General features: G+C 49.3%; 1 protein-coding gene across 1 annotated transcript in view; it reads left to right on the forward strand.

Moving 5' to 3' along the window:
* The first annotated feature begins 1,525 nt into the window (after positions 1-1,525).
* WDR44 (WD repeat domain 44) overlaps positions 1,526-14,669 on the forward strand; it is a 136,478-nt gene continuing 123,334 nt past the window's right edge. The window contains exon 1 of the mRNA XM_073599151.1: positions 1,526-1,789. Within this exon, the coding sequence (XP_073455252.1) occupies positions 1,716-1,789 (74 nt within the window). The 5' untranslated portion in view covers positions 1,526-1,715. The remainder of the gene's footprint in view (positions 1,790-14,669) is intronic.

Genomic DNA, 14,669 nt, shown 5'->3' on the forward strand with positions numbered 1-14,669 from the left:
TTTGAAAAATTGCTGCGCAAATACTGTTAGACATAAAAAATTGCAATGACCGCTATTTTATTCCCTATGGTCTCTGCTAAAAAAATATTTATAATGTTTCGGGGTTCTGAGAAATTTTCTAGCAAAAAAAATGATTTTTACGAGCAGGGCTCTCTGATTCCTTGTGTATTATAGTTTATTGTAGTTGTATGGTCTACCTTCAAGTTGTAAAGCCCTGCGGGTTTAATAACGTAGGAGAGGAGTACCAGAATAGGCCAGGGCTGGAAGTGGTTTAAGCTCAGAGCACTGTTTATTTTTTTGCACAAGGCCAAATCGTCGGCCAGAACAGACCCTTCCTGCCTGTAAGCAGTGGCGGTGTGTCCATTATGGGCGCTCGGGTGCCGCCCCCTCTCTCCAGCCACCCCCCCTGTGTACTATGGATAGGTTCATGCTATCCACGATCACTGCAGCCACCCCCATTCAGGCGTCCGGCTCTTTTTCGGGGCCGGGCGCCTGAATTACAGCGGCGAGGGGGGTGTTTTTAAAGCACCTGATTAGAGCAATAGGCTCTAATAAGCTTCCAAAAAGGTGCACTGTGAGCCACAGAACCGCCTCTCAGCCAATCAGGAGGCTCAGATGTAATACTGGGCACCTGATTGGCTGAAGGTAGAGGCGATCCCATTAGCCGCCGTGCAGAACAGGAAGAGGACGTGCACGAAGGACACAGCATCCATCGCCGCGCTATATGTCCCACAGCTCGCCGCCTGACCCACCACCATGATGAGGTAAGTGCCGGGCAGACAGCGGGGGGGGGGGGCACAGTGGCTGCATATTATGGCCACAAAGGCTGCAATTGATGGAACACAGTGGCTGCAATTGATGGGGCACAGAGGTTGCAATTGATGGGGCACAGTGGCTGCATATGATGGGCACAGAGGCTACATATGATGGGCACAGTTGGCTGTATTTGATGAGCACAGAGGCTGCATATGATGGACACAGTTGGCTGCAAAAGATGGGCACAGTTGGCTGCATATGATGAGCAGAGTGGCTGCAATTGATGTTTTTGTTTCAGTATTTTTCAGTTTATTTGCGCCCCCCCCCCCCCCCCAAAAAAAATGTAGAGCACCAGGCGCAACCTTGATTTATGGTGAAGGAAATGTGAATCAGCCCTCAGTGGCGGATGTAGTGAGCAGAACGGTCAGAACTAAGCAACATTTCAACTGCTCTGCAGGTACACTGATGACCGAGTATGGAGAGAGAGAGAGAAAGATACATATATAGCTCAGCTCTATATACTAAAGTAGAGTGACAGCTCCGCAGACTATCCTCGGTGACACGCCCTCTCTCCCACATGTGTGTGTAAATTTCCACCTTATAGCACACATGTTCCTCCTCCTTCCCCGCCCCTGGGAGTATCAGCCACGCCCTCTCGAATCTGTCAGACACGTGTTTCTTCCCTCATCCTATCACGTCCTCTGTTTGAGCCACGCCCCTCTCAAGCTGTCAGATGCACACTGCGCTCCTCCCGCTGTCCCCGCCCCCTGTGCAGGTCAGCACCGCCTGTCTTCCTAGCAGTGCTCGCGGTGATCTCGCGATATCCGGGCCGTGTTTATGTGATTGTGCCGGGCCCTCCTCTCTGTAGCTGACTCGGCCTGTCAGCGGGAGCTCCGAGCATACATGCTGGCCGGGGAGCGGCGCCAACTGACGCCTCCACCGCCCGCAACCCGACGGCCATGGCATCTGACAGCGACACGGAGGAGTTCTTCGATGCCCCGGAGGATGTGACGCTGTCCTGTTCTCCTGGAGTGTGAGTGTCAGTGCTGGACCCGCATAGTGCGGGAGTGAGGTGTCCCTTGTCTACCACCATCCCCCCCCTTCTGTGTTATCCTTTTCCCTCTATAGGATATGAGGTGGGAGGGTCACGTGTCCCGGGGGATATTACTATTGGCTGCTGGTCCTCTTCACCCGATGTATATAACCCCTCCCCCTCCCAATATATATATGTATGTCACCCTGACAGGTCCTCTTCACTGATTGTATACAACCCCCTCTATATCTATCTATGTATGTATGTGTGTATGTATGTATGTGCACGCAACCCTGACAGGTCCTGTTCACCCAATGTATACAACCCTAACCGGTCCTCTTCACTGCTGCTGTGTATATACTGTATACTCCGCTCTGACAGGTCCTCTTTACGAATGCTGTGCATGCAATATATATGGATGTTCCCCTGGGAATGCCCTCCTGTGCCCCGTTGTGCTGGAGCCCCCCCTCCCCACCAGTAGGTCCTCCTGTGCCCCGTTGTGCTGCCCCGCCCCCCCACCGGTAGGGCCTCCTGTGCCCCGTTGTGCTGCCCCCCCCACGGTAGGTCCTCCTGTGCCCCGTTGTGCTGCCCCCCCCCCACAGTAGGTCCTCCTGTGCCCCGTTGTGCTGCCCCCCCTCCCCACCGGTAGGTCCTCCTGTGCCCCGTTGTGCTGCCCCCCCCTCCCCACCGGTAGGTCCTCCTGTGCCCCGTTGTGCTGCCCCCCCTCCCCACCGGTAGGTCCTCCTGTGCTCCATTATGCTGCCCCCCCTCCACAGTAGGTCCTCCTGTGCCCCGTTGTGCTGCCCCCCCCGTAGGTCCTCCCTCCTCTGCCCCGTTGTGCTGGGCCTCCCCCACTGGTAGGTCCTCCTGTGCCCCGTTGTGCTGGGCTTCCCCCACTGGTAGGTCCTCCTGTGCCCCGTTGTGCTGGGCCTCCCCCACTGGTAGGTCCTCCTGTGCCCCGTTGTGCTGGGCCTCCCCCACCGGTAGGTCCTCCTGTGCCCCGTTGTGCTGGGCCTCCCCCACCGGTAGGTCCTCCTGTGCCCCGTTGTGCTGCCCCCCCCCCCACCGGTAGGGCCTCCTGTGCCCCGTTGTGCTGCCCCCCCCACGGTAGGTCCTCCTGTGCCCCGTTGTGCTGGCCCCCCCCCCCCACAGTAGGTCCTCCTGTGCCCCGTTGTGCTGCCCCCCCTCCCCACCGGTAGGTCCTCCTGTGCCCCGTTGTGCTGCCCCCCCACCGGTAGGGCCTCCTGTGCCCCGTTGTGCTGCCCCCCCCACGGTAGGTCCTCCTGTGCCCCGTTGTGCTGGCCCCCCCCCCACAGTAGGTCCTCCTGTGCCCCGTTGTGCTGCCCCCCCTCCACAGTAGGTCCTCCCTCCTGTGCCCCGTTGTGCTGGGCCTCCCCCACTGGTAGGTCCTCCTGTGCCCCGTTGTGCTGGGCCTCCCCCACTGGTAGGTCCTCCTGTGCCCCGTTGTGCTGGGCCTCCCCCACTGGTAGGTCCTCCTGTGCCCCGTTGTGCTGGGCCTCCCCCACTGGTAGGTCCTCCTGTGCCCCGTTGTGCTGGGCCTCCCCCACTGGTAGGTCCTCCTGTGCCCCGTTGTGCTGGGCCTCCCCCACTGGTAGGTCCTCCTGTGCCCCGTTGTGCTGCCCCCCCCCACCGGTAGGGCCTCCTGTGCCCCGTTGTGCTGCTCCCCCGTAGGTCCTCCCTCCTCTGCCCCATTGTGCTGGGCCTCCCCCACTGGTAGGTCCTCCTGTGCCCCGTTGTGCTGCCCCCCCCCACAGTAGGTCCTCCTGTGCCCCGTTGTGCTGCCTCCCCCCACCGGTAGGTCCTCCTGTGCCCCGTTGTGCTGCCCCCCCCGTAGGTCCTCCCTCCTCTGCCCCATTGTGCTGGGCCTCCCCCACTGGTAGGTCCTCCTGTGCCCCGTTGTGCTGGGCCTCCCCACTGGTAGGTCCTTGTGCGCCATCTTGTGCTGTTGCTCCTGGGATGGTCCTCTTGCCCTCGTATCTTGCTTTTACCCCCACAGCCCCCCTGTGCCCAATCTTGTGCTGCTGCCGCTATTATGTCCTCATCCCTGATGTATTTACTGGTCCCCGGCGGGTCCTATGTATGACTCTCTGATCTGTCCCTTGCCCCCTCCTCACCTGTATGAGCACACCTCCCTCCATCCTTGTGTCCTCCTATTTCCAGTCTATCTGCCTGGCACTCCCTATTATTTCAGTCATCTCAGGTATTTACTTGTGTCTTCACCCTTGCAGGCCTGTACCTGATGTCTTCCTATATCCCAGTAGTAATGTATTACACACCATGGGACCTCAGACAGATCGTCCCATCAGATTCTGCAGATCCTCCACAAAGCTGTTTTGTAATTCCTGTTAAATACGGTTCTGTAAACCTCCCACTCACTCCTCTACTTTCTTGCCTGTCAGCCCTTTAATGAGGAAATCACATTCCTAATTCACTGTTGTTGTCTTTACCTTTTGTTGTTTATTTTTATATCTCGGTATGCCAAAGGAATACAGCTGTCACCTTTCTGTGCTGCTTCTCTTGTTAGTAGAGGCACGGCTTTTTTTGTTATGCTTGTGTCCATGTGCATTGTGGGTCATACACAATCTGCTGATTTCCATTGCATTGTCATCAGCATGGAAAAACTTCATCCTTGTCAGATGATTATCTCCTGGGAGATGCAGGCAGCAGGTTTCACCTGTGCATTTTTAGTGCTTTTTGCAGGTTTGCACTACAGAACGTGTTCCATAGGAAACCATGTTAAATGGACTGTAGTGCAAATCTGCAAAAAAGCACTAAAAATGCATAGATGTGAATCAGGCCTTATGCAGCAATGTGTAGGCGAGCCACGGATGTAGTGCTTGTAGTCTGTGTAAACAGCAGCATAGATAAGAATGGGCTGCAGTTTGGGTGCATTTGTCTCCACTTACTAAGGGGTCTCTGTATAAGAAGAAGAAGAAAAAATGCTTTGTAAATGTCTCAGCGTTCACATAGAGGTCATTAATAATTTCTGTAATGTTTGATTTGTGTAAAATGTCAGTTTCTATTTGTTGCAAGTGTAACATTCGATCCTAAGTGAAAAAGGCCCCTAAAGCAGAACTTCAGTCTCTCAGTCAACATTGACTATTTTTAATCCTTCTGCTGCTAGCAGTAATAAATGAATAGGGAAGTATATTATATTTACTTATTTTAAACTTTTGTTTTACACTTCTTCAGTTACTTCTTGGTTTCCAGGCATAGGTAAAAGTTGCCACACATCCCAGGAGCCTTCAAGAGGGGAGGAGGGACTCACCTACTTGCATGCCTAAGCTAAGGGCAGGTGGATTCCAGGAAGTAAATGCTATATGAATCTTCTGTCCTCATTCAAGATGGGCAGAAAGGATAGGAGGTGTTTTTCAAAGTGAAAACAAAGTATAAAGGGATGGGGGAGTTTGCTTTGAATTTTAAAAATGAATTAAATAGTATTTTTGGTTTGTGGTGCTCAGATGAAGGGTAGTTCCACTTTATAGCCCAACTCTAGGATCCCACTAGGTTTGCACTTTGGGGATACTCTGCCCAGGCTCTATTAAAACGCTGACATATTGAAGGCGAACAACGTGATCATGCCCCTGGGAACATTTTGTCCTTCCCTGCGGAGCATGTTGGGGCCGGGATGAGGGTGGGAAACAGGCTGAGCCACAATGAGAGCTGGGAGAAGAGCTGTGACTGACGTGTAATGGGCAGATCGGACTGGGAGCTGTGCTTCCAGGTCTGCCCACTACAGCGAGCGGTGATGTAATTATGTCACCACTCGCTGTAAAGAACTACAGCAGGGAAGTTATCAGACCGGTGGCCAGGAGGATAGAGGGCGCAGGTCTGATAAAACTGATGTGCAGGTGAATAAGGCCTGCAGATATGAACAATAAATGAGGATATCATTATGTCTGTCAAATCACAGAACACCATAATTGCTCCTAGTAAGAAAGCACCTTTATAGGTGCCCGGAGTTCATTTTTAAAGCGGGGGTCCACCTAAACCGCCTAAAAAAAAAAAAAAAAAAAAAAAAAAAATATATATTAAAAGCTAGCAGCTACAAATACTGCAGCTGCTGACTTTTAATAAATGGCCACTTACCTGTCCCAGGGTCCAGCGATGTCGGCAGGCGACGCCGAGAACCCGATCGGTTCTCGGCAGCTGCCGCCGCCATCCTAGGTGAGGGAATCAGGAAGTGAAGCATTGCGGCTTCACTTCCCGGTTCCCTACTGCGCATGCGCGAGTCGCGCTGCGCATCGTAACTGGTCCCCGCTATCTCCTGGGAGCTGTGTGTTACCCAGGAGACAGCGCGGAGGGACAGGAAGAGGCATAGACTCCCATGGGAGTCTATGCCAGAAGTGGGTGCAAATACCTGTCTTAGACAGGTATCTGCACCCCCCTCCCCCCTGAAAGGTGCCATATGTGACACTGGAGGGGGGGAGGGTTCCGAAAAGTGGAAGTTCCATTTTTGTGTGGAACTCCGCTTTAAGAACATTTGAGGGTTGAAAGTGATACTAAAGTCTCGTTTTTTTTTTTTTTTTTGGTTTAAAAATAACAATTATACTTGCCTGCTCTGTGCAATGGTTTTGCACAGAGCAGCCCAGATCCTCCTCTTCTCGGAGCCCTTGCTGGTGCTCCTGGCTCCTGCCCAGTGCCCCTACAGCAAGCAGCTTGCTATGGGGGCACCCGAGCTGATGCTCTGTGTGTCCATTCAGACATGGAGCCGTGGTTCGGCCCCACCCCCCTCTCCTCATTGGCTCACTGACTTTGACAACAGCGGGAGCTAATGGCCTGGAAAACCGAGCCTCTCTTGCAACATTGCTGGATTGAGATGGGGCTCAGGTAAGTATTAGGAGGTCTGAGGGGGGCTGCTGGGCACAAAAGGCTTTTTAACTTAAAGTGGTTGTAAAGGTGTTTTTTTTTTTTTTTAAAAATAACAAACATGTTATACTTACCTTCACTGTGCAGCTCGTTCTGCACAGAGTGGCCCCGAACCTGCTCTTCTGGGGTCCCTCGGCGGCTGTTTCAGCTCCTCCCCGCAAGCATTTACCACCTTCATGCGAGCTCCCTCGCACGGTGGTGAGTGCTTGCGGGCGCGCTCCCGTGATACAGCCGGCGGCTATAGCCGCTCGCTGTATCACTCGGCCCCGCCCCCCGGCGCGCCGCGTCATCGGATGTGATTGACAGCAGCGCGAGCCAATGGCTGCGCTGCTTTCAATCCATCCACTGCAGCCAATCAGCGACCAGGCTGAGCTGCAATGAAGCTGACGAGGACGAGGAGCGAAGATTCGAGGCGTCAGGTAAGTAAAACGGGGGGGCTGGGGGCGGCGGTACTGTCAAAAGTTTTTTCACCTTAATGCATAGAATGCATTAAGGTGAAAAAATTTTTACCTTTACAACCCCTTTAATGCATAGAATACATTGGGGAAAAAAACCTTCTGCCTTTACAACCGCTTTAACTCCAGGTTTTGTTTCACTTTAAATAGTTGGTTTGGACCAAGCTGTCCCAAACAAATTTCTCATTACTGGAGAATGTGCCTGTTGTGAGCGCTGTATAAAGTGTATGTAGAGCATCATCTATATACAGTATATGGAGCTGTGTGCAGACAGAGGCACAGGGACTTCCAGGACAAAATTGAGTCAGGCTGGTCACAGGAAACCTTTTTTTAGGGTTGTCCCGATACCACTTTTTTAGGACCGAGTACAAGTACCGATACTTTTTTTCAAGTACTCGCCGATACCGATTACCGATACTTTTTTTTTAATGTCACGTGACAGTTTTTTTTTTTTTTTTTTTTTAACAGTGCTTGCTTTTTTTTTTGGGGGGTGGGGGGGAGGGGGTGAACGTTGTATGTGTGTGTTATTTTTTTTTTTTTACAATTTTTTTTTTTACAATAATATTTTTTTTATTCTTTATTTTTTTTTTTTTTTTTTTTTTTTTTAATCAGCCCTTTTGGGGGGCTTTGGTGAGATATCAGGGGTCTTAACAGACCTCTGATATCTCCCCCTTGAGACAGAGAAAGAGACAGAGGATAGAGATTCCCCAGTCCCTTTCTCTGCAGCGTCAGCTGCACTGAGAATGAATGGAGAGGAGACAGCGGCTTCTCTCCATTCATAAACTGACACATCATAATCACAGGAGATTACAATGTTTCAGTTATGTGAATGGACAGAGTCAGCTGACTCTCTCCATACACAAAGGAAGGAGGAGGAGGGGGATGGAGGAACTGAGGGGGAGAACGGAGGGGACAGATAAGAAGAGCAGAATGGAGGGGACAGCTGAGAGGGACAGATAAGGAGAGAGGAATGCAGGGGACAGCGGAGAGGCACAGAGGAACGGAGGGGGCACGGAGGAAGATGCAGTGACAGTCAGCGGTGACCGATCACAGCTGTATGTCACTAAAGCAGCTGAAAGCCGCTGGGGGAGAATCTTTGTATCTCCCCCATGCGCCGATCACAGCTGACTTCCAGGTATCGGTGGAAGCATCGGGAGCATTTGCCCGAGTACAAGTACTTGGGCAAATGCTCGGTATCGGTGCCGATACCGATACTAGTATCGGTATCGGGACATCCCTACCTTTTTTTTTTTTTTTTTTTTTTTTTTTTATACAAGGCTTCCTCTGAATGGATGAGGTGGAGATTGAGAGCTTCTCCATCTCAGCAAATCGGAGGAAGCATTGTATTCATTAAAACAGTGCTCAGCCCAACTTGATTTTCTTGAAACGGGATGGGAAATCCTTGTATCGCTGCTGGAACAAATCGCTGTATACTGTCTGTTGTACACGGCTGATAGTGGCCACGTTTTTTAGTGATGGAAATAGTTTGTTTAGGCTAGCCTGGGCCAAACCAAATATTTAGTGAAATGAAATCTGGAGTTGGGCTTTAAAATAAGGGGAGAACTCTACACTGTGTAGAGAGATTCCTATAATCCCCACTGAGTGTAATGGATCAGATACTGCAGACAGTGAACAGCTGTACAGATTGATACAACTTTGCAGAGAGGGAACTCTGTTTACCTTAGAATAGATGATCTGTTGATTATCTTATTTTGTAAAACAGCAGATTTCAGTCTCTGCAATATTGTATCAATCTGTATTGGTTCACTGTCTGCAGTAGCTGATTTATTACACTGTCAGTAGTGAGTACAGGAATGCCTTACCATACTGTCATTAGACTGCGCAGATCACAGGCCAATCATAGCTGCTTTGTACAAGTATAGACCAGCTATTCCCTCTCTACCACTGCTGCCAATCGCATCCACCTAGACAGCCTGCTAGAGCCAAAACAACACAGCCAGGTCTGCTGTTCGAAATCGTACAGCCTAGCCTTCAACAGAGTACCTGTGAGAATGAGCCCTTACATCATATATTTTTTTTTTTTTTTTTTTTTTTAGTCCTGTGGGGGTTGGTGAAATATTGGGTGTCTAAACAGACGCCTAACATCCTCTTTTTATTGAATTTAGAAAGGGGGAAGGTTTACAAAACAAAGCCTATTGGGTATACTAGAGCTGCGCGATTAATCGTCAAGAATCGTTATCATGATTTTTTTCCTATTGCGATCTTGAAAAAAGTGTTTCACAATTCTTTCCATGCAAAGAATTCTCTCTGCTCTTCTGAAGCCACAGCCCTCAAAAGAAAGGAAGAAAAAAACTGGGCAGTCTGCCAAGAATCACAACTTTCTTTAGCAGTGGAACTTAAAGGGGTTGTCAAGGTAAGTTTTTTTTTTTTTTTTTTTTTTTTTTTTTTTTTTTTTTTTTACCGTAATGCATTCTATGCATTAAGGTGAAAAAACATCCGACAATACCGGCCCCCAGCCCCCCATTTTACTTACCTGACCAATCGAAAGTCCCATGCTCGTCCCCGACATCCTCTTCGCCGCTCAGCCTGGCCGTTGACTGGTTACTGTGGATGGATTGAAAGCAGCGCAGCCATTGGCTCGCGCTGCTGTCAATCACATCCAATGACGCCAGGGGGTGGGGCCGAGTGATACAGTGAGCGGAGTGCGCTCACAAGCATTCAACACTATGCGAGGGAGCTCGCATGAAGGTGTTGATCCCTTGCGGGGGGGGGGGGGAGCCGAGACAGGCGCAGAGGGACCCCAGAAGACCAGGTTCGGGGCCACTCTGTGCAAAACGAGCTGCACAGTGGAGGTAAGTAACATGTTTGGTATTTAAAAAAAAAAAAAATATATCTTTAGTGATCCTTTAACTAGAAACATTGTAACAGTTTGTCAGTGGAAAAGACTTGTGTGCAAGTGAGGAAAGTTTAACCACTTAAACCTTTTTCTGACATTTGTTGGTTTCAAGTAAAAATCTTTTTTTTTTTTTTGCTAGAAAATTACTTAGAACTCCCAAACATTATATATATATTTTTTTAGTAGAGACCCTAGAGAATAAAATGGTGGTTGTTGCAATATTTTATGTCGCACTGTATTTGCGCAGTGGTCTTTCAAATGCAATTTTTCGGGAAAAAATTACTTTAATGAATAAAAAAAAAAAAAAAAACAGTAAAGTTAGCCCAATTTTTTTTTGGATAATGTCAAAGATTTTATGTCACGAGAATCGTGATCTTTTTATTCTAGGCAAAAAAATTGTGATTCTCATTTTGGCCATAATCGTGCAGCTCTAGGGGTATACCCAGGCTTGGGAAAACAAAATACAAAAGCAACAATAAAACAAAACACATAAACTCAAAAGTTTGGAACCAATGCCTAAGGTAACCTCACTCAAATATGCTGGAAGGTACGAACCGATGTCTGGGGGGGGGGGAAGAATTTTCCCACAGTGCCCAAAACCAAGCCAATTCAAGTACTCAGAAGCAAAGTACACATTATTGAAGTGTTACTGATAATACAGCAGTATCCATGGACTCTGTCCAGATATCCCTCACCTTGGAGAGTTTTTTAGGGCATCCCCTAGACCAGGAGTGTCAAACTCAAATTCATCAGGGGCCGCATCGGCAGGATGGTTGCCCTCAAAGGGCCGGTTGTATCTGTAGGGCAGGGGTCAGGATTGCGCTACGTACAGAGGGCAGGGGAGGGCTCAGGATTGCGCTACGTACAGAGTGCAGGGGAGGGCTCAGGATTGCGCTACGTACAGAGTGCAGGGGAGGGCTCAGGATTGCGCTACGTACAGAGTGCAGGGGAGGGGTCAGGATTGCGCTACGTACAGAGTGCAGGGGAGGGGTCAGGATTGCGCTACGTACAGAGTGCAGGGGAGGGGTCAGGATTGCGCCACGTAGAGTGCAGGGGAGGGGTCAGGATTGCGCCACGTAGAGTGCAGGGGAGGGGTCAGGATTTCGCCACGTAGAGTGCAAGGGCCAGGATTGTGCTACGTACAGATTTTAGGATTGCGCTACGTAGAGTGCAGGGATCAGGATTGCACTACGTACAGAGGTCAGGATTGCACTACGTAGAGTGCAGGGGTCAGGATTATGCTATGTACAGAGTGGAGGGGTCAGGAGTGTACTATGCAGTGTGCAACATCTCATATCCACCCCTCCTCTTTGGTTCTGACCTCTGCACCCATCACTCTCCTCCCATCCCCCACCTGTGCACACATCTGCCTCCATGTGCACCCCCCCCCCCCCCCAAGTTTCCTCACATCTGCACTCTCTCCTACCTGGCCCAGCTCTGGTACAACACAAGTGCTTAAACAGCCCGCCCTCAGGACTCAGCCCGCTGGATGGACAAAAAAAAAAAAAAGCAGCTGTCAGCAATCACTCGCTGGAGGGACTGGGGAGGCGACAGAGCGGCGGTGGAGGCGGAGACAGAGTGACGGCGGACGCAAAGCTGAGGCAGGGGTGGAGACAGAGCAGAGGTGGAGGCAGAGACAGAGCGGAGGGGAGATGTTTACTCTTATTGTCATGGAGACTGACCGCGCATGTGCTAATACAAAGCCGCACCGCTCGCGGGACTGAGGAGGATGTTTTCCCTTGTTGCCTTGGATACCTGCAGAGAAAAAGAGGTAGCGGCCAGAGGCTGCTGTGCGGGCCACATGACAAGGCCTGGTGGGCCGCATTCGGCCCGCGGGCCTTGTGTTTGCCACCTGTGCCCTAGACTCTTATGTGAATTTATACAATGGGATCATTTTATTCAGAACAGGCTTCCAATAGTCCTAAAGTAGGGGCTTGCAAAGATTTCTATTTAAGGAGTATAGTCTTGCATGCATAAAACAATAAAAGGCCTATCAAAGTTCTCATAGCCTTAGAGGTAGCCAATAAATGAACTAGACCCAAAATACAAATGTCAATAGACTATGGTACAGAAATGGTAGTAACTGAACAGATACACTGAGAAATTTCGGACCAGAATAGCCTTCTATTCAGACACTCCCAAAACGCATGTAAAAATGTGGCAGGATCTGCCGTACAGCGGCAGCATTGAGAGGAGTGTGAGGAATAACCTTTTGAGGAGTTAGATATACTATGAAGAATCTTAAATTGTATTAACCTGTCTCTGGCAGAGATCAAGTATTGCATGGGATAATCCCTAACATCCTCCCAATCCTCTGAATCCAGCTCTGGGACCTCCGCTCCAGCAGGACAAAAGCTTTTCAAGACCATCATGTATGGTGGGTTGAAGGGTCTTATAAATGATAGAGAGGGGTTTTTCTAAAATTTCAGAATTTCCCCTCGTAATAGGGACTCAATTCTTGATAATGTGATGGTTACAGGTTGATTACAAAATTGCAGCTGGAAGGCATGTCTCAACTGAAGGTCAACATCTCACTTTTGAGAAAGAAATTGAGGGCACATTCCTCAATCTTTTCTCGGCAGCCTCAGCTGCAAAGTGACTGAACAGAAAGCGCTCTGTATAGAGACCCCCTGTTCATTCACAAACTGAAGCATTGTAAATGCAGGGAGGGCCACAGGGGGATTGGTTGCAGTAATTGTGTCCATTCCTGCTGCTCAGGGCCTGGGCCCCGTACAGGGGGGCAGGTCCAACCCCCGCACCCACCCCCCATATCAGTGGCCCTGCACCCATCTACAGACACTGAGGGAAAGCATGATCACATCCACCGGACACCCTGCCAGAGCCAGCATCACCCTACCCTTCCACAGACAGACACAGACACCGAGGTAAAACATGGACAGACCCAGTGTCAGGAAAAAAAGTCAGAGGCAGCTCTCCTGTGAAGGGTGGGTTGCCTTGGTGAAGAGGACACCAGCTTACTGCTACAGAGCACCGGTGCAGGATAGGGGGAGGAGTTAACAGTGACACCAATGCAGGGAATTTTTTTATTTATTTTTTACTGCCACTGACACTAATGATCACTTCAACTTTCACTTTAGTGTTCATTCCTGTATACTGCAAAAAAAAAAAAAAAATACAGGACCACAGTTTTGGACATTGCAATGTGTTATAGCCCATTTATTTTGATTGGGCTGCCTGACTTGATGCACAGCACCTTAGTTCACAAAAACGCGCTGCTATTGTGTGGCCCTTTCAAGGTGCCAGGGGCCACACTTGAGGCCCTCTTATTTTCAAATTGTCCACCGCTGCTTCACCTGGGTCCCCCTACCCAGGTCCCTCACTGATGCTGTTTCCAACTGGAGGGACTGTCAGTCCAGCGCTGCAGTTTAACCCTTTGATCCCTCTTTGCTCCCCTTAGTCTGACTTCAGTTCTGAATCCCAAAAGGACCCATCTGTGGTCCACATCATGTAATCAGTAACATGGATACCTGGAATAAGGACCTATCCAGGAAGTAAACCAAGAGAAGCACCTGGCACTGGATGGTCACATGACTGTGGCTTAGAGGAAGTAAAAATGGGGATTTAGATACAATTATTTTTTTTTTACATTGGAAAGAGAGAGCGAGGTGGGAGGAGGTTACACGTATCTTAGAGTTGGGCTTTAAAGGATAAATGCACTTCCAGGAAAGTGGACTTTGCGAACAGGCAGACCTTTTATTGCAGAAGAGAGCTGTAATAAAGTACACTTACCTGCCTATTCACAGTCCCTGGGAATGCGCAGCTCAGGTTACCCTCCAGCACACTGTCAGTGAGTGGAGATGACTGCATTCGCACATGTGTGACATCATCCCACGCCAGCCAATCAAAACGGCACTCGAAAGAACCCAGGGAGAAGATGTTCCCGAGGGTCCTCGTGGTCATTGGATCATTGGAACTAAGTACTTGTGCCTCTTTCTGCTTTAACCTAACCCTTCTCCTGTTTATACATTGCAATATTAAGATAGACTTTAAGCAATCACGAGATCAGTGTGCTGTAATACACTGGTACATAATACAGTAGATTTTCAGAACTCGCTGCTTCTCACATTTCAGTTTAATTTGGTGACATAAAGGAATATTCAGCTCATCACTTTACTGGAAGACTTGACATCAGTGAGGCATAAAGGACACTCTCTATGCAGGCGATGGCTTCCTCCTAAGTTCACCTGGCCTTACATTTCCCCATTTCCTCTATCATGTTTTAGAAACTTTACCTCTTGAAAATTGTATACATGTGTACATTTACCACTTGGAGCTACTAATCCTGGTTAGTAGATTTAATTAGATGCGAAGAATATGAATATTCCAAAGCATGCTGGGACATATGTATTCCTTTTATTTTTGCTCTCTGTGTCCTGTTGGGAAGATTTTCTTTTTCTTTCTCTTCACCAAACATGTCACCACTGGAAGATTTCCCACCTACTATCTTTTTAATGACAACTGTAAAGCTAAGTTTGCACCTGCATTTCCGGTTTTATTTTTTTATACATTTTTCTATGCACATTAAAGTGGTAATAAACCTGAACAAAAAAAGTTTCCCCTGTAAGAAATAGTGAAAATTACTTTAAAACAAAGCCCTCCGGCATTGCGCTGTCACCACTCACGGGGCTACCATCCTCGCCCTGTCTTCCTTCAGAGC

Source organism: Aquarana catesbeiana, linkage group LG09 (genome assembly GCF_042186555.1).
Source record: "Aquarana catesbeiana isolate 2022-GZ linkage group LG09, ASM4218655v1, whole genome shotgun sequence".
NCBI lineage: Eukaryota > Metazoa > Chordata > Amphibia > Anura > Ranidae > Aquarana > Aquarana catesbeiana.